This window comes from Alosa pseudoharengus, unplaced genomic scaffold, assembly GCF_046254945.1.
Source record: "Alosa pseudoharengus isolate Yale_2024_CS ecotype anadromous, Long Island Sound unplaced genomic scaffold, YU_APseudo_1.1 YU_APseudo_1.1_scf_1, whole genome shotgun sequence".
Taxonomy (NCBI): domain Eukaryota; kingdom Metazoa; phylum Chordata; class Actinopteri; order Clupeiformes; family Clupeidae; genus Alosa; species Alosa pseudoharengus.
Genome location: NW_027468564.1, coordinates 4,745,001 through 4,770,172, shown reverse-complemented (window position 1 = coordinate 4,770,172; position 25,172 = coordinate 4,745,001). Strand labels below are relative to the sequence as shown.

General features: G+C 41.8%; 2 protein-coding genes across 8 annotated transcripts in view; one reads left to right on the top strand and one right to left on the bottom strand.

The window, feature by feature from the left end:
- The window catches only part of LOC143135426 (NACHT, LRR and PYD domains-containing protein 3-like), a 331,615-nt gene that overhangs the window by 205,675 nt on the left and 100,768 nt on the right, over positions 1-25,172 (bottom strand). The window lies entirely within an intron of this gene.
- On the top strand, positions 7,260-8,519 carry LOC143116632 (uncharacterized). The gene has a single exon (XM_076278243.1). It carries the CDS (start codon positions 7,260-7,262, stop codon positions 8,517-8,519), a length of 1,260 nt encoding a protein of 419 aa, XP_076134358.1.

Genomic DNA, 25,172 nt, shown 5'->3' with positions numbered 1-25,172 from the left:
GCAAACTGCTGCAAATCAGAAAAAGAGAGTTAGGCCTAAGAGCAGGGGCAATCACTTGCTCACCTCTATTCTACCTCCTTCTGCCCTCAACCATTCTTCTTCTTCTTCTTGTGGGGTTGGCATACACACGGTTGCATTTACCGCCACCAACTGGACATTTACATAACTACGGGTATGGAGTTTCAACGAAGGAGTGACAAAGAAAAGGAATAATAATAATTGAGGAAAATAAAGGAAAAAAATAAAAAATAAATAATACTCTGAGTAGCATTAACTAAATCCTAACAAAAAGTCCTGTGTTCTTGAGAAACTTAAATACAGATCTCCAGGCAGACGGCACAGAGAAGGAGAGTAAACCCTCAAGAGAGAGCCTGGCCTGCCCCAGTTCTCTAACATCTTCTAGTAATATACTTCTTTCTATGCTGAACGCTGGGCAAACTAATAAAACATGTTGAACTGTCTCCATTTCCTATCACAATGGCCCGTGGCATGTTTGCCAATAACATGAAGATGATGGTTCAGCCTAGTGTGGCCTATATCCTAAGCCTTGCTATTATTTGCTCCTCTTTTCGGCTCCCGCTGCACGGTCTTCTGGTGGGCACCTGTTTTTGTATAGTGCGAAGGAAGCTACCCTTACTCTCCCTGTCCCACTGCCCCTGCCATTCGCCTATCATTTTAGTTACTATGATATGCTTAACTTCTGCTTTACTGAGTGGAATGTTAATCTGAATCTCAGAATTTAAAGCATCTTTAGCAAGCTGGTCTACAACCTCATCCCCTTCAATACCTGAATGAGATGGAACCCATGCAAAAATAACTAAAATATCTTGCTGATGCAGTCTAAAAAGACTTTGAAGAACATCATACAGTAGGTCAGGTCTGCACACTGACTTGCCGTGCAGAATACTAGTCAATGCTGACAATGAATCAGAGCAAATAACATTACACTGGGTCTTAACCTCTTCAATCCATTCTAGTGCAAGACAGATTGCAAATAGCTCTACTGAATAAACTGCAAGGTGGTCAGAGAGTCTCTTTTGAATTTCTTTCTTATACTTTGGGATAAACACTGCAGCTGCATTCTTCCCTGTAGCAGGGTCTTTAGAACCATCTGTAAAAATGTGAACCCCGTCAGGATATTCGGTGCGTATATGCACATTAGTGAGAATGTTTCACATCCCTTTCCTCCTCAACCTCATCACACATTTTGACTAAAACGATATCCACTATGGGCATAACAAAAAACCAGGGAGGGGTAGGTGGCAGTGGAACCACAGAACTATGAGACAACTTAGTTAGTTCAAGTTTTCCAGCTTGGCTATTCCCAATCCACCAAAAACTATTAAAGTTTGCTTTGCCGTGTTCCCAACACTGAGTCAGAATATGCTTAGTAGGGTGATCCTCTTTATGGCCTGGCAAGTTCGTCCAGTACACCATGGCCAACTGCTGACACCTCAAAACCAAGGGCATTTCCCCTGATTCTACCTGGAGAGCGGGGACTGATGAGGTCCTTAATGCCCCACTGCACACGCGTAAGGCCTGTGCTTGAATTACATCAAGTTTCATCAAATGTGTCTTTGCCGCTGATCTATACGCAATGCACGCATAATCCAAAGTAGATCTGATGTGAATGCAATATATACATGTTTTAACGACATCATCGTGGCACCCCAGTCGCTCCCCACTAGGCACCTGAGTATATTTACTGCCTTTTTACACTTAACAACAATTCTTTGAATATGGTCTCTGAAAGTCAGCTTACAGTCCATCCAAACCCCTAAGAACCTCACTACCTCAACTTGTTTGAGTGGCTGTTCATACAGAGTAATATGTACAGGGGGAACAATTCTTCTTTTGGTAAAGCAAATAACCTGTGTCTTTTCCACTGGGAAACGGAAGCCCCACTTAATGCCCCAATTCTCTACAATACTAACTGCTGCCTGGAGTTTCTGACTAATATGAGCTGAATTTCGCCCCCTGATCCACAGTGCTCCATCATCTGCATACAAAGATCTTCCAATATTAACGTCCATGTCTGAGAAAATGTCATTAATCATGATACTGAACAGCAGAGGGCAGCATACACTGCCCTGAGGGACACCATTATCCACATGATAAATATTAGAATGTGATTGTCCAACCCGCACCTCAATGGTTCTGTTTAACAGAAAGTCCATGACCCAATTATACAGTCTGCCACTTATTCCCATTGCTTTTAACTTAATAAGGAGCCCCTCACGCCATAGCATCATATGCTTTTTCTATGTCAAAGAAAACAGCATTAACCTGCTCTTTATTTGATTGGGCTTTCCTTATAGTGTCTTCCAGACACAGCACAGGGTCCATAGTCATCCTTCCCCTACGGAACCCACTCTGACATGAGCTGATTAAGCCTCTCTTTTCAACAGTGTAAGTTAACCTCTCTGTGACCATTCGCTCCATTATCTTACATAGATTAGAGGTTAAAGCAATAGGCCTGTAGCTAGTCGCCTCTCTTTTTTCCACCTGGTTTCAGAATTGGTACCACAACAGAATGCTTCCAAGCAGATGGAATATTCCCTGTCTCCCATATCATATTAAAAAGTTGCAGAAGTACCATTTGCGCTTGAGGACATAGTTTCTCCACCATTATGTAACAAATTTCATCCTTACCTGGAGATGTAGACCTCACTCCGCTTAGCGCCCGCTTTAACTCAAACATAGAAAATGGCACATCAAAAGAATTATCTACATCAAGCTTCTTCTCTAAAACATTGCGATGCACCCTTACCATTTCTTCTCTAGCCTCAGGAGACAAATTATTCACACTGTGAATTCTAACAAATACTTTTGCCAGCGCTTTATCTGTTCTCATAATTCCCTCATTAAACTGGATAGCCGGTAAAGAAAACTCCCTCCTAATTCCTCCCATTCTCCTTATCATCCCCCACACATCATTGATTGAGGCATCTCTTCCAATAGTGTCACAAAACGCTCCCCACCGCTCTCTCTTTGCCTTCCTTATGACCCTCCAGCTTGAGCTCTTTTATACTCAACCAGGTCAGCAAAAGAGAAAGTTGATTTGACCTTTTTAAAAGCATTATTTCTTACCTGTATTGCTTCCCTACACTCATCTGTCCACCAAGGTACCATTTTACGCTGCCCACAGCTTGTTGTTTTCCCAATGAATTGGAAGGCCGAAGAGTGCAATATCTCTGTAATCCTGCTGTTAACATCATTGACATTTCCACACTGTTCTACATTAAAACTCATCAATCTAGCAGTACAATTCATTCTAAAGTCATCCCATTTAGCTTTTTTTAAGTCCCATCTAGGGAAGGTTACATCTTCAATGTGGACTGTCCCCACTCCAATCTCACACAGTATAGGGTAATGATCACTACCAATACAATCATCCTGACATTCCATTTAGAACATCTAGCAAACTGCGCAGAGACCAAGGTAAGATCTATAAATGTCTCCCGGCCACTTGAAACGTCAATTCTTGTACCCCTCCCATCGTTAAGGCAAATAAGGTCTCTTTCCTCTAGCACTTCCTCCACTACCTTACCATTACTATTGGTTTCTGTACTCCCCCACAGTGTGCTATACGCATTAAAGTCTCCACACCAAATCATCTTATGGGACACATCACTCATGACCAGGAACTCATCAAGAACATCTTTGTTTAATGCTTCACAAGGGTTGTAATAGTTAACCACCAGAAAGTTGGAATTACCTATCCATACCTCAACGATTATCCCCTCCACCTCTCTACTTACCTTAATAGTTCTGTAGCCCAGTCCCTGCATGACAAATACAGCCACCCCTCCACCAGGGCCCTTCTCCCTATCCCTGCACACCGATACATACCCTTGCAGCACAAAGTCCAAATGAGGCCTAAGCCACGTCTCTTGCACACATATTACATTAGGCCTGGCATCCAAATCTTCCACAAACTTCTTAAGTTCCTGCCCATTAGAGCAGAGACTTCTAGCATTCCACTGTAAGATGCTGAAAACCATTAAGAATTTTCACATGGTGCTGGCTGTGATGCTGATTGAACACCTTGTTGAATATTTAAAATTCTGCTTATTTCTTCAAATGAAACTTCCGCCCCTACAGAAAAATGCCTTCGTGCAGCCTTAATGATGATTTTAATCTTCTCACTTTTCTTTTCTGTCAATGCTGTACAATTTATGACTTCAGCGAGAAATGCCAAGAATTTCACGCTATCCACTTGTATCATTTCCTTACCTGTGGGCCTAGAGGTTTCCTTGCTACGCTGATATGAAACGTTATGACTTTGCCCCTGGGGTCCTGTTTCAGCTTTTCTTTTCCCATCCACTTTCTGAATAGCCTCTGCATAAGTACGTTTCTCCTCTACCTTTACTCTTTGTACCTCAGCCGCTCTTTTGTGTGCTTGGCACGCCTTGTATGCAGCGCTATGTGATCCTCCGCAATTGCAACATTTGACGCTAACGCCTTCCTGACATTGACCGTACTTATGATCTCCTCCACATTTGCCACATCGCTTTTCCCCCCTACAAATGGCTGCCACGTGCCCAAACTTCTGGCATTTAAAACATCGCAGTGGCGGTAGGATATATGGACGAACTTGAAAGCTCATATACCCAACTCTAATCCTAATTGGCAGTACCTTCTCATCAAAAAACAACAGAATGGAAAGACTCTCCTTTTTAACCTGTTCTCGGGTGTACATCAGCCTTCTACATTTGACCACATTTGCTCCTGACACATTTCTCAAAATATCCTCGCACGACAAGTCTGTGGACACCCCTGTTACTATTCCAAGCTAGTTTTTTACGGTCCCATTCAATACATTTAATTTTCTTTCCTTCAATCTCATTCATCCCAAGTAACTTATCCCGCTGTGTAATGTTGGAACACTCAATGATTAAGCTACCATCCCTTAATGGTGTAACCCTTACTGTCCCTACAGCTTCATGAAGTGCTTTAGTTATTTTCAGGGGGTTGATAGAGCTAGGGGAATCGAACTGTACTTTTACCTTCAAGTCGATTTGCCTTGCCACTCGCTTTGCTTCACTATCTTTATCTGACGCTGTGTCGATTTGCCTTGCCACTCGCTTTGCTTCGCTATCTTTATCTGACGCTGTGTGAACATCATCATGACCTCGTTTGTTGTCTTTCTTCTTTCCATTCGTTTTTACCTGCCATTCCTGTTTTGAATTTCCCTCGTCTACTGCTTCCATCTCTGCCACAGAATCTACAAAGAAAACTACCATCACTTCCCTCCGTCTCCACTCCATTACCCTCATCCAAGAGCTCGCCATTTGCGCCACTACTCTCTCCCCTTTCCCGAGGAGACCGACTCCGCTCCCGATGGTCTGTGCTGCGACGAGACATCTCACCGTTCAATCCATCCATCACCTCCCTCTTCCCAGTTGGACTGTCACACACCAACACCCCTTTTAAAGAGCACCAAAATGGGTGTGGCCCAATTAACTCATTAACAATGAATTACCCACACCTGCAAACAGTTATTCAGCGAACATGCTGACAGGAATATGTGCAAAAAGTGCAGTGAATTAAAAAAAGTGTCCTAAAACAGGGAAGATGTAGTCAGCATCTTCACAAATAGCCTATATATTTTTTCCTCTTGGAGATTTTTGAACGACCCACATAGGAATTTGTCCAATAGCCTACCTTTCTAGGCTGTTATGCATTTCTCATGGGTTAGACATTTTCTGTAGCCTGGCTAACGTCAGACCTCATCTCATTGAACTACACATTCATTTTCTCGCATTTGAAACGTGGTTTACGAATGCCGAGAGTCGTTTTGGGCGCTACAAATGTCTATCAAATGCGTCTGTACGTAGCTCATAACCGATTCGGTGTGTCGTCATCGTCTTGCTGTCCCTCCTCCGTTCTGTGATTGGTTCCTTCGTTGAGGTGAAAACGAAGTCCATGGAATTCAGGCTGCCTAGCAGCGTGAATAAAATTGCGCACAAGGCAGCATGGGAAAACCCAGGCTACATTTTCTGACCATTAACTAATAAACGAAAATCTATCTGGAGCCGCAAAAAACATCTGATCCCTTCATATGATTTAACTATTATTCATATTCATATTCTTTAATGCCCTTGCACTGCTAACATCCAAAACTGCACAATATATTTATTTGTTTATATTCCATAACCTGCTCATAAACCTGTGCAATACATATATAGCTTATTAGATGTATGTATTCTTTCACACAAACTTACGTCACATACCACTTGGGGGTGCAAACAATATCGGATTTTTGGTTTATTTGACCATCAGTTAACTTCAAAACATGCACTTTACTATGTATAGACAATAGCATCATAAGAGTGATTAACGTCAAAAAATCTAGACTGGAGTAACTCAACATTTGACACCTCAGGTATGTTTTGTGTTCTAAAGACGTCATATGGAAGACCAGTATTTATCTAACTATATACTGTACATAATTAATCTCTATTGTCTACATAACTGCACTTTGGTATTTAATGCTTCTTTTACACTTCTGGTTGGATGTCAACTGCATTTCATTGGCTCTGTACCTGTAGGCCTAATTTGCTAAATGACAATAAAGTTGAATCTAATCTAATCTAATCTATTGTTATAGGTTATACACTGCAAAAACTGCTTATCTAACAAAATCTAACCAAGTGTTATTAATCTTATATCAAGATAAGAAAAACTAGTTGGTATTGTTTTCAGTATAAAGAGACTTACCTAGCGCTTTCTTGTGAAATCATTTGACTTAATTTAAAAAATAATTCACTTATTTTAAGACATCTTATCTTGAAAACAAGCAAATTTGTCTGCCAGTGCGTTAAGCAAATTTGTCCTAAAAACAAGCAAATTTGTCTGCCAGTGCGTTGAGCAAATTTGTCTTGATAAGACTCCTTAAAATAAGTTAAAGTCTTCTTAAATTAAGTCAAAATTATCTTTTGAGAGGGCTCTAGGTAAGTCTTTTCATACTAAAAACTAGATTTTAGATTTAAAATTTGATTTTTAAATCTTAATATAAGATCAATAACACTTGCTTAGAATTCATTTTTTGCAGTGTAGTCAGTGTTGTAGTCGAGTTACTAAACATCGAGTTCAAATGACACACACACTCACACACACAACGTCTGTCTGTCATTCTAAGTCTCTATGGTAACTCTTCCAGGTGTATCAGAACACCCAGACTGCCTGCAACAGAAGATCCATGGACAGAATGATCATCTCAACCTGCAACTCCCTCATTCTAATTCTCTGTCTCTATGGTAACTCTTACAGGTGCATCAGAATATCCACATGGAACACAACAGAAGATCCATGGACAGAATGATCAACTCAACCTGCGACTCCAAGGAAGGATGCACCACTGCCCTGTCTGCAGGAAGAGTTTCACAGCCCTGAAAGAACTCAAGAAACACCAGAAAACACACTCACTCAGCATGAACGAACAGCAGAACCCTGTCAAAGAGCCTCATAAATGCACCCAGTGTGGAAAAGAATTCACTTACATATCTGCTCTTAAAACCCACATGCTAATTCACACTGGAGAGAAGCCACACAAATGTGACCATTGTGGAAAAGGCTTTTCACACATTTCCAATTTTAAATCCCACATGCGAATACACACGGGAGAGAAGCCTCACACGTGCGCCCAGTGTGGCAAAGCCTTCTCACAAATGTCCAATCTGAACACCCACATGAACACGCACACCGGCGAGAAGCCGCACAAGTGCACGCGGTGCGAGCGAGCGTTCTCACACGGCTCCACCCTCGCCACGCACGTGCTGACGCACACGGGGGAGAGGCCGCTCCAGTGCACGCGGTGCGGCAAGGCGTTTGCGCAGATCGCGAATCTCTCGGCGCACATGCTGACGCACACTGGCGAGAAGCCCTACGAATGCGGCCAGTGCGGTAGATCTTTCTCGCACGCGTCGAACCTCAGGTCCCACACGCGGGTGCACACGGGAGAGAGGCCTCATAAATGTGACCGGTGTGGCAAAGCGTTTTCGCAAACCTCTAACCTCAAATCCCACATGCTAACACACACGGGAGAAAGACCCTACGAATGTCTTCGGTGCTGCAAAGCGTTCGCTCACTTTTCGACTTTTAAATCCCACATGCTTCTTCACACTGGAGAGAAGCCTCATCAATGTGACCAGTGCGGGAAAGGTTTTGCACAAATTGCACATTTAAATTCCCATATGCTAACACACACTGGAGAGAAGCCCCATATGTGCGATCAGTGTGGCAAGGCCTTTGCTCACTCTTCAGCTCTGAAATGCCATATACTAACACACACTGGAGAGAGGCCTCATAAATGTGTCCAGTGTGGAAAAGCATTTGTCCTCCTCTCTCAGCTTAAAACTCATATGCTGACTCACACTGGAGAGAAGCCTCATACATGTGTCCAGTGTGGAAAAGCTTTTTCACTAATATGTAGTCTTAAATGCCATATGCTAGTACACGCTGGAGAAGCCTCATACATGTGTCCAGTGTGGAAAAGCTTTTTCACTAATATGTAGTCTTAAACGCCATATGCTAGTACACACTGGAGAGAAGCCTCATATATGTGTCCAGTGTGGAAAAGCTTTTTCACTAATATGTAGTCTTAAACGCCATATGCTAGTACACGCTGGAGAAGCCTCATAAATGTGTCCAGTGTGGAAAAGCTTTTTCACTAATATGTAGTCTTAAACGCCATATGCTAGTACACGCTGGAGAAGCCTCATAAATGTGTCCAGTGTGGAAAAGCTTTTTCACTAATATGTAGTCTTAAACGCCATATGCTAGTACACGCTGGAGAAGCTTCATAAATGTGTCCAGTGTGGAAAAGCTTTATTTAATTATTTAATAATATGGTAAATATAGATCAAAAATAAATATAAAAAAGCCACACTGCAAAAACTAGTTATCACATACCAAACCAAGTGTTGCAACTAACCAAGTGTTATTAATCTTATATTAAGATAAAAAATAATCTAGTTGGTTTTGTTTTTAGTATATTTCTTTTATAGATTTACCTTGCGCTTTCTCCTAATAGAATAGGATAAGTGTCTCCCTTACTTTAGAACCTAAATGTGAAAATAAATTAGAAAAAATAAATTATTTTGGAGTGCGACCATTTTTTGATTTTCTATACAGGACATCTCATCATGAAAACAAGCAAATTTGGTTGCCAGTGTGTTATGCAAATTCCTACATGAACAGCAACGTCTTACACGCAATCAGACCTGCTGAGTGCACACACACACACACACACACTCGTATTGAGTGAGCCAGACTACAACACACACACACACACACACACACACACACTCATGTTGAGTGAGCCAGACTACAACACACACACAGAAACACACACACACACATGTTGAGTGAGCCAGACTACAACACACACTTAGAGACACTCACACACTCATGTTGAGTGAGCCAGACTACAACACACACACACACACACACACAGACACACACACACACACACACATGTTGAGTGAGCCAGACTACAACACACACACACACACACACTCATGTTGAGTGAGCCAGACTACAACAAACACACACAGAGACACACACACACACTCACACACACACACTCATGTTGAGTGAGCCAGACTACAACAAACACACACAGAGACACACACACACACTCACACACACACACACACACATGTTGAGTGAGCCAGACTACAACACACACACACACACACACACACACACACACACATGTTGAGTGAGCCAGACTACAACACACACACACACAGAGACACACACACACACACTCACACACACACACTCATGTTGAGTGAGCCAGACTACAACAAACACACACAGAGACACACACACACACTCACACACACACACACACATGTTGAGTGAGCCAGACTACAACACACACACTGCAAAAACTGCTTATCTAACAAAATCTCACCAAGTGTTATTAATCTTATATCAAGATAAAAAAAACTAGTTGGTATTGTTTTCAGTATAAAGAGACTTACCTAGCGCTTCCTTGTGAAAACATTTGACTTAATTTAAAAAAAGTTTGACTTATTTTAAGACATCTCATCCTGAAAACAAGCAAATTTGGCTGCCAGTGCGTTAAGCAAATGTGTCCTAAAAACAAGCAAATTTGGCTGCCAGTGCGTTAAGCAAATTTGTCTTGATAAGACTCCTTAAAATAAGTCAAAATCTTCTTAAATTAAGTCAAAATGTTCTTTTGAGAGGGCGCTAGGTAAGTCTTTTCATACTAAAAACAATACCAAATAGATTTTTTAATCTTAATATAAGATTAATAATACTTGGTTAGATTTCATTTTTTGCAGTGCACACACACACACACACACACATGTTGAGTGAGCCAGACTACAACACACACACACACAGAGACACACACACACACACACACATGTTGAGTGAGCCAGACTACAACACACACACACACACAGACACACACACACACACACACACACACACATGTTGAGTGAGCCAGACTACAACACACACACAGAAACACACACACACACACATGTTGAGTGAGCCAGACTACAACACACACACACACACACACACACACTCATGTTGAGTGAGCCAGACTACAACACACACACAGAAACACACACACACACACACACACACACACACACACACACACACACACACACACACACACACTCATGTTGAGTGAGCCAGACTACAACACACACACACACACATGTTGAGTGAGCCAGACTACAGTGGTGGAGATCAGCAGCAAAAATGTGTTCAACTTTACAAAACAGTATAGAAGTAAACCCCCTCTCAGTAAACCCCCTCTCAGTACAGAAGTAAACCCCTCTCAGTATAGAAGTAAACCCCCTCTCCTTGCCCCTCTCATTCTCCCTTCCTCTCCCTCTCACTCCCTCTCCCTTGCGACTCGGCCAACACAATCCAATTAAAACATTCACAATCGTGAAAGCAAGGACGCATAGAAGACAACTAGCTAAATTACTATTAAATCCGCTTAGCATCATTAGCATGCTGCACATATTTGTTTAAAACTCTTGCATTCAAGTTGACTGATCATCTCAATACAGGGTTCCCAAGGGTCATGGAATTTATGGAATATCATGGAATTTTGGAAAGTCTATTCCAGACATGGAAAGTCAGGGAATTTGATCATTTTTGGGGCAAAGTCATGGAATATTAGGGAATTTTGTTGTAGCAGTTTAAAATTACTTGCCGAAATACATGAATAGAAATATTTCCACGCAGAACTTTGTTTGTGCAGGTAATTTGCTTTACTGCTTCCTTGAGTATCCCAACTTTGTTTATTCAATGCCCATTTATTCATCTCCCACTCTAAAAAGTAAGATATTCTTGAACGCTATACGTTAGTAAATAGTATAGTAAGTCATGGAAACTAATTAGTCAGGGAAGTCATGGAATTTTACATTTGACCTAGAGTGGGAACCCTGTCAATACCAATGTTTTCCAAAAGGGCCTGTCCCAAGGAGAACAAGTATTACCTTGAAACTTAAACACACATGGGGAAACCAAACAGTCCAATCAGTAGACTATGACAAGCTAGCCAACTATGCTACTTTGTTTACAATATTTCCAGGCTTCAACCAGACAGCTGAATTTAGGAGGTAGAGATGTAATAGAAATAGTAGGCCTATAATCTGCATAAAGTGTGCTTTCATAAATATGAGACATTCAGTATTCTCTCTTTTTATATCAGGATTATATATATATATTATTATTTATATATATTATATATATATTATATATTATTTATATATATTAACATTTCAATAGCCTACCTTAGAACACCAGAGGATTGTAATCCTCTGGTGTTCTAAGGTAGGCCATTGAAATGTTAATAAAATGTCTTTCTAAATATTTTAGAAAGGAAACTGAAAGTAGGGCCTACAAGCGTACTAGTCCTACAAAATAACTAGATACTACTCTTAGATCAAGAACAATCATGTGGTGACACTGTTCCAGTGAGTAAAGATTAATTTTGGACACATTTCGCGGAAACATGAGTGTGCTATGGATAGCAAAGAAAAATGTGAGCAATTTGAATATGCTTCATATCAAGTAGGCTAAAGTAAAACTTGCTAAACCTGTATTATTTAGGCCAGGGGTTCCCAAACTTTTCCACGACAAGGCCCCCCAAATACCACTAGATCCTGGCCAAGGACCCCCTTGATGTTTTATTAATTAAACCCATCGACAATACTACGGCAAATGTAGAAATACATTAATCTAATCCTAATAATTATTTTAGCTACACCAGCTATTTTAGCACATCGCGATGGAGCATAAAGTGTGTAAAAATGTTATTTGGGGCTTTCTGCTATATGAGAGCCATCACTCTACTATTATTCTAAGTATATATACTCTTTTGATCCTGTGAGGGAAATTTGGTCTCTGCATTTATCCCAATCCGTGAATTAGTGAAACACACACAGCACACAGTGAGGTGAAGCACACACTAATCCCGGCGCAGTGAGCTGCCTGCATCAACAGTGGTGCTCAGGGAACAGTGAGGGGTTAGATGCCTTGCTCAAGGGCACTTCAGCCATTCCTACTGGTCGGGGTTCGAACCTCCGGTTACAAGTCCGAAGTGCTAACCAGTAGGCCACGGCTGCCCAGTCATTATTATGGGAAATATGTTCAGATATGCGTCATATTATTATAATGGAATTGTATAACAACCCTCATAGTATATTTTAAATGTTTCAAATGTATTTATTTCTTGCTTTTATTTTTCCCTCCTACTTGCTGAGGCCCCCCTGGCATCCCCTCGCGGCCCCCACTTTGAAAACCACTGATTTAGGCAATTATTCCCACTGATCCCTTTAGTTTTAGGCTTATGTGTATTGATGTTGCCAAGCTTGCATTATCTTTTACAATAAATGTCCAATTAGTAACATTGCCGTTGCTCTTAGTTCTTTGGAATTTAAGTTTTCTAAGGTGACAATTCGGCTTGTAGATTATTTCTCACTCTTTTAAATTGGAGCGAGCATGGAGCGATTTCTCTGGAGTGGGCCTGACGTGAATTTGAGCGGAGGAGCGGATGAGTGAACAGCCACCTGAACGAGGAGCGGGATATTCGCACCACTCGGCTCCGCTCACTAGTTCTGCAACAAACACAAACCATCCTGTCTTTCTTCAAGTTGCAGGCATGTGCTTTACTCCCTCTACTCTGAACACCAGACTACCTGTAGTCCCTTCCGGCAATAGACGTGTGAGATCTCACAATAGACATGTGAGATCTCACGTGACATTTCGGTGCTTAGGATAGGGCTGCTGTCTTGAAATTATTCAAAGTTTACAAAGTATTCCAACGTTTTTATGTCTGTTATTAACTTATATTTGGCCAAACTACCTCAAGCAAAGTATACACAGTTTTCTGCAACAAATCTTCTGGTAGGGAGACAGTTTTGGTGAGTGTTCTTAACAGTCTTCTGTGATAAACTCCGGGTTCGTTAACTAGGTTGTTAGTGCTTCATTTTATGTGTAGGGACCCTGAGCAATTAAGCTACTGATAAGGTTTGGTGCTGTTTTGAACAATACTGGTTAAAAAAAATACTATTTGGAAAGCATTTGTCATACCGCCCCTATCTGCTCCACTGTTTGTGATTTGGGGCTGTGGCATATGCTGGGCCAAGCTCTGTAGTGGTTGGAATCAATTTTCGCTTGAATTACACTTTAAGTAATACATAAATAGCTAACAAAATGAGAAATTGATACAATGCTAAAGAACATGCTGGCATGTCACAGTAACACACCATGGTACTCACTAATATCAGATGTTCCCTTGGATTTTTGGTCTTATCCAGGACCTGCTCTAGCTATAGGAAGGAAATAATAAACATTAGAGTTTTTGCTTACTTCAAAGTAGTATAGTATAGTATAGTATATATACTTTTTTGATCTCGTGAGGGAAATTTGGTCTCTGCATTTAACCCAATCGGTGAATTAGTGAAACACAAACGGCACACAGTGAACACACAGTGAGAGATCTCACTAGAGGAAGTAGAACCAACATATATGACATAATGTAAACAGCGTAAGTGAGGATAGGAGCAGGCTTCACTCAATGTGTCTACTTTTAAACTACTACTTTTGGTAGTGCTGGCCTGGATAGTTAGAATACATAAAGTAAAGTAGGAAAGAGGCCGCACTATGCATATATACACTTTTATTTGCAAATAAAAGTGTATATATGCATAGTGCGTCCTCTCTCCTACTTTATGAGGTAAACAGCACCATAGAGTCTCTCCTCTCCTACACTGCAGGCACTTCTGCTTGTCACTCTGCTTCACTGCAGGTAGAGGATGTAGCTATATCACCACTTCTGCTTGTCACTCTGCTTCACTGCAGGATGTAGCTATATCACCACTTCTGCTTGTCACTACTGCAGGCAGAGTATGTAGCTATATCACCACTTCTGCTTGTCACTCTGCTTCACTGCAGGCAAAGGATGTAGCTATCACCACTTCTGAGGGAGGAGGAGACAAACCATAAGAAAACATACCCAACATGATCCTTCCATTCATGTCAAGGTGCATGGGCACATCTGCCTCAACAATCTGGCTGAATTGCCTTGTTTTTTTGGTGTGGTGTGATGGAGTAATATATTTCTCTGCAGATGGAGTTGTCATATTTAAGAAGTAATTATTTGCTACAGTTGCGCCACACACTGGCTGTTAATGCGACCTGCAAGCTCAGGCACAAGCTCTATTCTTAGGACATCCCTGTCATCATTGCTGTTTGCTTGATGAAAGACTTCACTTAAGGCAAAATGATCTGAAGACCCCATTATCAGGTGGCCATGTTCATCAGCTGGCATCTTAGGGTACTTCAACCAAGGCATATTTATTTGAGCTTTGCCTTCTAACGCCTTGATATTTTCGCTTGTGGGATTTAGTAACAGGCCTTCAAAGGGTTGGAACGTCTCTGGAGAGCTCTGCTTTAGCATGCAAAGCCAGTCCCCTCGCATAGTCATAGACTGTGACGTTAGGAAAGCTATTAATCACTAATCCTGTATATACCGTATAAAGAATATTAGCAGATTGCATTGCCATAAAGAATATTAGCAGATTGCATTGCCATAAAGAATATTAGCAGATTGCATTGCCATAGTATTTCACTAACCTGAGGCACCCCACACCTTCTCAAATACTTTGTTCTAAGTCACTCTAGTGGACATCTTGTCCCGTAGTCCCAGATCCATTTTGGAGCCTTTGCCATCTAATCCACACTGCTGTTTTGCTTTGTGTCCCAATGTGTCACCACCCTCCCGAGTCTACTATAATAGGAGACTTCCGGCTCATACACTGATATGCGAGTTTTGGTGGATGACCCACCGACAGTAAGCTGGACAGACGGGCGCACCCTCACTCTCTGCCTCATGCTGCCGTCTCTCTAAACTGGCCTTTCGGTCCGCGCCAAACCACCTGTTTTCAACCATGGTGACCAAGGCCTCCTCTGCTAAAGTATTTTTTGTTGTTGTTGGTGGCATGTGGGCAGTACAACAAAGACCTCAAGTGATGACACTGGAATGGGAGCATCCCACACCTCAGTGCAAAATCAGTGTTGAGTCGGCACTGATCATTTCTCACACAGTAGCCTTTGTGTGGGTCTCCAAGTGTTTTTAACTACATGACTAGGTGCTGCTGAGCCAGAGAAGGACTTCTGGACAGCAAAAACACTGTTTTATTATTTTTAAAATGCCTTTTAATGAGATAGGACAGTGGAGAATGACAGGAAGCGAGTGGGAGAGAGAGTCGTGGTGGGAGCCAGAAAGGACCCAGATCGCCAGCGTACGGTGCAGGTGCCCCAGCCAGTCGCGCCACGGCTGGGGCCAGCAAGAACACTGTTTTGTGTGTCTATACACTCAGAAAAACCTCTCCTTGGTCACTGTTTCAAGGCAATGTGAGTGTTTCCTTTGTAGATGGACACTTACAGGTTTTTTTTGTGCTAATTTTAAATCACATTGTGGACATGTCCCTATCTCTGTGGGCTTGCCTTGCATGATGGGATCAAACTTCAGTGGGTGCTGTGTTGGGGCAACAGACTGCTCATGAGGCACAGGTGGGTGCTGTGTTGGGGCAACAGACTGCTCATGAGGCACAGGTGGGTGCTGTGTTGGGGTGTTGCGGTAGGCTAGTGCAGAACTCAAGGTTAGGAGCTGCACTGAGACACTACAGCACATAATTCCTGGTTCACATCCCATACCCCAGTAGCCTGGAAAATCCAGACCCTGATAATCTAGAAAGATTAAGGGTCTGGCAAAGAACAATGTAATGGCCCAACTCGAGGGGCGGCAACAAGCATGCATTTAAAAATCTCACTGCACACAATTGGATAACACTAGACCATGTTTACTCTAAATGATTTCGGACTTCGACGCAATCGGATAACACTACGGCCAAGGTGTACTGTCCTCCAACGTTGCAGCGCTGTCTTCATCAGTTTAGCTGGTTCCCTGGAATGTTGGGGTAAAAGTAACGTGCATCATTGCTCTTTGCCAGAGTGTCCCGCAGAGACAATTCCATTGTGCTCTCGCGAGAACTCTGGATTTCCAGGGGAAGCTGGCTGCCTCTTTAGGGTGTGTCATTATAAGTTGGGTGGAGAGAGAACTCTCGTGGTTCTTTAGGGTGTGTCATTATAAGCTGGGTGGAGAGAGAACTCTCGTGGTTCTTTAGGGTGTGTCATTATAAGCTGGGTGGAGAGAGAACTCTCGTGGTTCTTTAGGGTGTGTCATTAAGCTGGGTGGAGAGAGAACTCTCGTGGTTCTTTAGGGTGTGTCATTATAAGATGGGTGGAGAGAGAACTCTCGTGGTTCTTTAGGGCGTGTCATTATAAGCTGGGTGGAGAGAGAACTCTCGTGGTTCTTTAGGGCGTGTCATTATAAGATGGGTGGAGAGAGAACTCTCGTGGTTCTTTAGGGTGTGTCATTATAAGATGGGTGGAGAGAGAACTCTCGTGGTTCTTTAGGGCGTGTCATTATAAGCTGGGTGGAGAGAGAACTCTCGTGGTTCTTTAGGGCGTGTCATTATAAGCTGGGTGGAGAGAGAACTCTCGTGGTTCTTTAGGGCGTGTCATTATAAGTTGGGTGGAGAGAGAACTCTCGTGGTTCTTTAGGGTGTGTCATTATAAGCTGGGTGGAGAGAGAACTCTCGTGGTTCTTTAGGGTGTGTCATTATAAGCTGGGTGGAGAGAGAACTCTCGTGGTTCTTTAGGGCGTGTCATTATAAGCTGGGTGGAGAGAGAACTCTCGTGGTTCTTTGCGACTGCCCGCTTCGTGTGCCGCGAGTTCCAAAACAGCGTTGTGTCCATCGGACGTGGTTTCTTGAGTCCTACAGGGAACTGAAGGATCTTACCATCCACCTTCCTGAACGTACAATCTCTCGCTTGTGCTGTAGTGTATGTAGTTCACTGGTCAGTTTTTTCATTTCGGGACTCAACCTCCAATAACGCAGTAATGTTGGGGGCAGCCGTGGCCTACTGGTTAGCGCTTTGGACTTGTAACCGCCGGTTCGAACCCCAACCAGTAGGCACGGCTGAAGTGCCCTTGAGCAAGGCACCTAACCCCTCACTGCTTCCTGAGCGCCGCTGTTGTTGAAGGCAGCTCACTGCGCCGGGATTAGTGTTTGCTTCACCTCACTGTGTGTTCACTAATTCACGGATTGGGATAAATGCAGAGACCAAATTTCCCTCACGGGATCAAAAGACTATATATACTTATACTTATACTTATACTTGAAATACCCATCAGAACAGCCTTCAAGAGCATTTCATAGGGGCTTCATTGAATTAGGCCCATGAAACCTCTAGATATATTTATTCAACAAAATGATGCACAAATGAGGATAAATCAGAAAACATATGATGTAATTAAATAAAACATGCAGAGACATGAAAACAAGTACATTTCCTGCATATTTACACAGATATAAACAAACATAAAAAAGATCCCTTTTCCAAACCCTCTTCCCTCTTCACATGGGAAACAAATCTTCTTACAACTTATTCAGGGTTACATGAAAATGCATGTTGGTAAATAATCTTATCATTTTTCCACAGAGTAATCGTGTTTTATTTCCTCTGCTTCAGTAGCTGGCAGGTTTACCACATAAACAGAGTGTTCACACTATAAGAACCAGAGAACCGGAGTGTTCACACTATAAGAACCAGAGAACCGGAGTGTTCACACTATAAGAACCGGAGTGGTCACACTATAATAATCGGATTGTTCACACTATAAGAACCGGAGTGTTCACACTTTAAGAACCGGAGTGTTCACACTATAAGAACCAGAGAACCGGAGTGTTCACACTATAAGAACCGGAGTGTTCACACTATAAGAACCAGAGTGGTCACACTATAAGAACCAGAGTGGTCACACTATAAGAACCAGAGTGGTCACACTATAAGAACCAGAGAACCGGAGTGTTCACACTATAAGAACCAGAGTGGTCACACTATAAGAATCGGAGTGTTCACACTATAAGAACCGGAGTGTTCACACTATAAGAACCGGAGTGTTCACACTATAAGAACCGGAGTGTTCACACTATAAGACTTGCCACTTGAGTGAAGGGCTCAGTCATGAGGCTGGTCTCTAGTGTGAATCAGCTTATGGATATTAAGATATGAAATCTGTGGAAAAACCTTGCCACACTGGTCACATGTAAGAGGCTTCTCTTCAGTTTGTGTTTGCATATCACATCATATGAAATGATTTAAAAAAAAAAATTTCCACACTGAATCAATACATGTATGATGCTTCTTTCTGGTGTGTATTGACAGAGGGATTTAATACAAGTTGAAAATGGAATACATCTACAGTAGATTTGTGTATTCATTTGTGCATTCTGAACGTATGAGAGTTAAGCTTTGAAATAAGTGAAAAGTGCAATCCTCACTACATAGGATTCTTAGCAGTGTGTACACGTCTGTGTTTTTATTAAATTACTTTTTTTGAAAAAGCTTTCCTACTTTTCCACACTGGGCACATTTATGAGGCTTCGCTCCAGTGTGTACAAGCATGACTTCCAAGAGATGACATTTTTGAAAAAGCTTTTCCACACTGGGCACATTCATGAGGCTTCGCTTGAGAGTGTATCAACATATGGGATTTAAGATATGAAATGGGTCAGATGACGTCTGTGTTGTGCACCTGTGTGGTTACTCACGGTAACTGGGTCACATGGTGTTGGTGGCGGCAAGAATCATAATATCACCTGCTCACTTGCTAAGTGTTTTGTGAATGAACAGAGAGGGGGTGATGGGGGAAGCCTTACTTTTTGCTGACCACATTTGATAGCTGTTGAATGGAATTATTGCCGTTGTGGACTACATGAAACTTGTGGATTTTATTACTGGATTTATTGACGTTTGAATTGGTACTAGACATTGAACTGTGTTGGATATTCTGAAGATGCCGATTTTACTTCAATAAAGGAACTTAACTTTCTTGGAAGCTACTGGAAATTATTGGACAGCGCGTCGGGCAAGTTAGTCTCCCCTACTCAGCCTCTCGGTGACCAAAGCTTTGAGTCGCCCACACATATAAAATCCTTTTCCACACCAGGCACATTTATGAGGCTTCCCTTGAGAGTGTATCAACATATGGGATTTAAGATATGAAATCATATAAAATCCTTTCCCACACTGGGCACATTTATGAGGCATCTCTCCAGGGTGTGTCATCTATGGGATACCAGAGCTGATCTATGTGAAAAAAGTTTTCCACACTGAGCACATTTATAAGACCTCTCTCCAGTGTGTACAAGCATGGATTTTGAGTTATGAGATTTCTGAAAACCCTTTCCCACATTCGATATATTTATGAGGATTAGTGTGACTAAGCATATGGTAATTCAGCTCCCAACTTTGATATATTTATGAGGTTTAGTGTGACTAAGCATATGGTAATTCAGCTCCCAACTTTGATATATTTATGAGGTTTAGTGTGACTAAGCATATTCAGCTCCCACATTCGATATATTTATGAGGTGTAGTGTGACTAAGCATATGGTAATTCAGCTCCCAACTTTGAATACAAGTTTTTCCACATTTATCTTAATGATTATCTTGACAAGATGCAGCAATTTCTTTTAATGGATACAAGATGCAACACACATTGTAAAACACTAAACATGTCCACTGTTTTCTGGAATTGATTTGTTTGACATTATGGTGGTAATGAATTTCCAAATGTATGGACAAGCTAAATGTTACTGTTTATGTGTGTATGTAGGTAGCTAGACATCATAGTAATGCAAAAACCTTCAAAAAAAGTTCTGAGGGTTAAATTAAATTAAAAGGTGGAGTGATTGTTTTTCAAAAAATCTTTCTCCTTCAACAGTTCATATGTTATCTTTAACCTATTTTCAATTATATATAGGGTTAACATGATTTGTAAATCATAAATCTGATATTGATGTATTTTAGAAATGCATATGTGGTTGGAAGCCAATAAAGGTAGTTAGACATCATAGTATTACAAGAAATGTCTGAAGTTTCCACTCACTGTCAATTACATGTGCAGTACCCTAACACCAAGGTTTGTCTTTTTTTTGGCCATTCAAACATGTAGATTTTCATTCACATAATTACTAGGTTGTTGCCTTTTCTAACCAGTAGGTGGCAGTCCAGGATAAGAAATAGAACGTTGAGTAGAAAAAGACATAATTGAACAGTAGGAAAAACGGGGGGAAAGAGACACTACGCCCATAACATTTTAAAGAATGACAGTCTAAACGTTTGCAAGTTAAAACGGTAGGTAAGTCAGTAGGCCTACATCGATGTTTGGTGGCTATAAGTCTGTCAGGGATTTGACAGGCTAGAAGTTTGCGATTTATAAGGCTAACGCAACAAATATTTAGCCTATAGGTAAGACAGTAGCCTACGATGTTTTTGGTGGCTAGCTGGGTAGTTCTATATTTCAGCAGAATTAACAGGCTAGAAGTTGGCATTTTATCTTAGGTAATGTCATGTATGAAAACTACATTCAAATGTAGAGGCAATAGGCTACTGACAATACTGGCGACGGCGGCCATGTCATGTCATCAGTGTGCTAACTCGTAGCCTACCTCCGTATTGCGTTGCATTGTTCGTTCAGCATGATGCGCGCTTCTGGGTAGCGCTACTCCGATTAGTTGCATTGAGGTGATACCAGAGCCCGACTACCTATTACAAATTCTCTGGTGATACTTCAGACTTGACTTGATTGATGCTCCCGTCAGCGTCTGCCTCCTTCAATCATTGATAGCCAGACTGCACTGTGTCAAAATGTCACTTTGAAAATGTGATTAATCAGCTTTTTTTTAACGCATTAATATTTCTATGATCAATTAATCAAAATGAACGTGTTTTTTGACAGTTATACTACTGCAATACACCAATCTGTTACAGTGTTGCACTGAATGGAGAGATGGCCGTGGTGGTCAATGCATGCCATGTCCAAATACAGAAAAAGGAAGTTTGAAGGAAAAAAAAAAAATCACAAAATAAAAATCACATACTCTGTTTTGTTATGGCATAAAAAACAATGAGACAAATAAAATGACAACAGTTTAATTAAATCTCCTTTCAGAATCTTTATTTAGACATTTTTAAAGTCAGAAACACATTTTATTTACATATTTTATTCTGAAAAACAAGCAACAAGCAAGCATGTTTTTTTCTATGTCAACACATAAAAACACTGACACCTCCGATCAGCAAACATTTTTCAAAGATAATTCAGCAAATAACAGAATACATCATATTGTTGTTGCTGGAACATTATCATAATAGCCTACACACCATTCATTTTAGGGAAAGAGCATAATATAAAGAAAGCAATATCAGCATTTGTTTAGTTTCATTAAACGGTAGTCTATAATTGAATATACATACATACATTACACATGTGTATGAACAGGAGTGTGTGACTGGTGTTCCTGCAGTTCTTTATACAGTCTATGGGTCAAAGCTGGAACTATTGCCATAGTAACAAGCTCTGCTCCACTGCCAGGGCCACAGATCAAGCAACACAATGGATGTTGCTACGGTTACGTGGTTACTGCGGAATGTTACACAGAGTCTTGACTTGATGAATTTAAAGTGGAAATGAAGCAGTCATATAATGGTTATGGTTATGGATATAAAACAGATGTCTATAGCACTAGTTAAATATTTAAATATACCATAAATACAAATAAAGTCAGAAATATGACCCGTTATTCAGAATAAAGCACAAACAAGTTGCATTAATTTCAGCTGTGCGCCGCCATCTTTGTTTTCAGAAAATGATGACATCACAAGAATGGTTGGTACAACATTCTATGCTGTTTACATAGCGGCTTTTACTGTCTACGAGCGGCTGTCATAGCCTCACAATTAGCTTACTGCCTCAACAAAATGGATATGGACGAATGGGACAGACCCACCAATGAGGACAGGCATCCAATTGCCTATGCTTTTGAGCCAGTAAGTGCAGTGGGAGTTTTAGTGCCCCCAGAGCCTGACTATGGAGGAGAAATAGATGATCGAGAGAGAGAGGTGTATCTGAGCGCACAGAAAACAATCGGTGGTGCTTATGTGGGGGTTGTGTCCCTATGTTCACTGACATGGCACACATGGAGAGTGTCTGCTGCCAGGAAATGAACCTGGGACATCTCATCCAAAATAACAGATATATCACGTCCAATCCTTCGTGCCAAATGCTGTCATTAAAGCGAGACGTTGGAGGTTGCAATGCGGTCGCTGAGGGACATCCGAGCCGAAACACTGGAACGCCCAATAAACAGCAGTTAACCAACTAACACACTCCTGATAGGTTGTGCAGAGGGGGTAGGCTAGGGGACTACACTGATCACCTGAGACTACACTAATTTTTACACCCATACTCAGTTGTTCTGCAATGTATTATCATGGTAGAAGCTGCGATACAGTACTAGCATAGCATAACATAACAAGCACATACTGTAACTAGCATAGCATGAACCCTAACATCTATGGTTGCTACAAGCGGCACATCTGTGCATTTATTTACTTAAATTGAACAGCATGTTATTTTATGTTAGCTTACATAATCAAATAAAACTCAGACCACTTACAGTCCATAAACAACGTCTACCCACAAAACCATGCATGCCTGTATCACAGACCTAGGCTACTGCAGAGTAGCCTACACAAGTCAGGCGTAGGCTAGCGTACCCACAACAGGTTCTCACCAGGTTCGCAAGTCTCTGCAAATAGTTTCCACTACTACTTGAGTGAAACAAATGCAATCATTGATACCAATCAATCACAAAAAGAAACCTCTTACTCACACATGAGAAGTTCGCTCCCCCGAGTTTATTCACCAATTCATCAACGATGCAACTGCATTTTCAGGTTGCGGTAATCCACAAGTTGTGCGAGAACATCCCAACACATTATTGCGACTGAAGTTAAATCTAATTAAGTACTGTCTCTGATAGGCCTACAGGCTCCATTACAGCAGCCCTTGTTCTTGTACAAACACAAAAAGAAACATAAACAGAATTTGCGTAGGCATATTGAAATAAAGTGAACGTCCGCTAATGGATAAAACATCCACGAACAAACGCTAACCATTCTGATGACGTAGCGCCTGCATTTTTAAAACATGGCCGCGCCCTAGTGGCGAAAGTCGTTATTGACATGTCATTTTCCAGTGAAACTACTTAAATTTCAGATTTAATGAAAATCCATGTATCTTCAAAAATGAAAAAGCAACCAAAAAATGGTCACAGTTCTCACTGCTTCATTTCCACTTTAAGTCTGAATTTTGGCAGTTACTTAAATAGACACCAGTGTCATACAAAACCACACACACACACACACACACACACACACACACACACACACAACTTAAAAAATATTAGCTTGATGTGTGTGATATGCCAGTGGGCAACATTAAATCTGATGCAAAGCAAAAATAATGTAATCTTTACTGTTTGTAAAAGAGCTTCTTGTGCCTACAAGCCTGTATTACATTACAGTGTCATACAAACCACACACACACACACACACACACACACACATCTGAAAATGGAGGAGAATGAGAGAGAGAGAGAGGAAGAGAAGAGAAGGGAGGGGGACAGAGACTGAGGGTAGAGAGGGAGAGAGATAGAGAGAGAGAAAGGGAGGAGAGGGAGATGAGAAAGGGAGGGCAGAGCAAATGAAAGAGAGAGGAGGAGAGGGGGAGGAACAGAGGGAGTAGAGACAGAGAGAGGACAGAGAGGTAGAGAGGAAGGGAGGGGAATGAGAGACGGACAGAGAGAGTGGAGGAGAAGAGAGGGGGAGTAGAGAAAGAGTGACAGGTGGATGTACCTGTTGGAGGACGAGCTCATGTGATCTTGCGCAGGGACACTGAGGAGCCAGAATCCCAAACCCTAAACCCTGGATAGAGGGGCTCAGTGAATGTGGAGTGGAACGTGTGCAGGTGGGTGAGTGTGTTAGTGGAGACGCTGTAGAAGGACAGAGTGCCGGCCGGCCAGTCCAGGTAAACTCCTACTGTTCTGGAGCGGGAGGAGGGGGCAGGTATGGCAGTGTGTTTATTATTGTGCAGGACAGAGTAACTGTGACCAGGAGAGCACCACAGACTCCAGGACTTGGCATTCAGTCCCATTATGACGTCATCACTGGCCCCTTTCCTCTCGATGCTTTTATAGGCCACAGATATATCAGCTCTATAATCTCCATAATCTCCACTCCACTCAGCCTCCCAGTAGCAGCGTCCAGTCAGACCCTCTCTACACAACACCTGATAACTGTAGGAGTCAAATCTCTCTGGGTGTTCAGGATACGGCTGCTGCTTCTTCACACGTGTCACCTTTCTGTTCCCCTCAGAGAGAGAGAGATTTCTGTGTGCTGTGTTTGGGTCCAGTGTGAGATCACAGGCATCTGCAGACAAGAGGAGAGAAGAGAACATGAGAACACACACACACACACACACCATGTCAACACCAACAAACACACACACATAATATGTCAACACACACACACACACACACACCATGTCAACACAAACAAACACTACCCTACCAGTAAACACACACACACACACACACCACTACCCTACCAACACACACACACACACACCACTACCCTACCAAGAGGAGAGAACATGAGAACGCACACACACACAGAAAATGAGAACA

Excerpts from the sequence above, each read along its gene's own strand:
- LOC143116632 (XM_076278243.1), top strand. The coding sequence starts at position 7,260 with ATGGTAACTCTTACAGGTGCATCAGAATATCCACATGGAACACAACAG.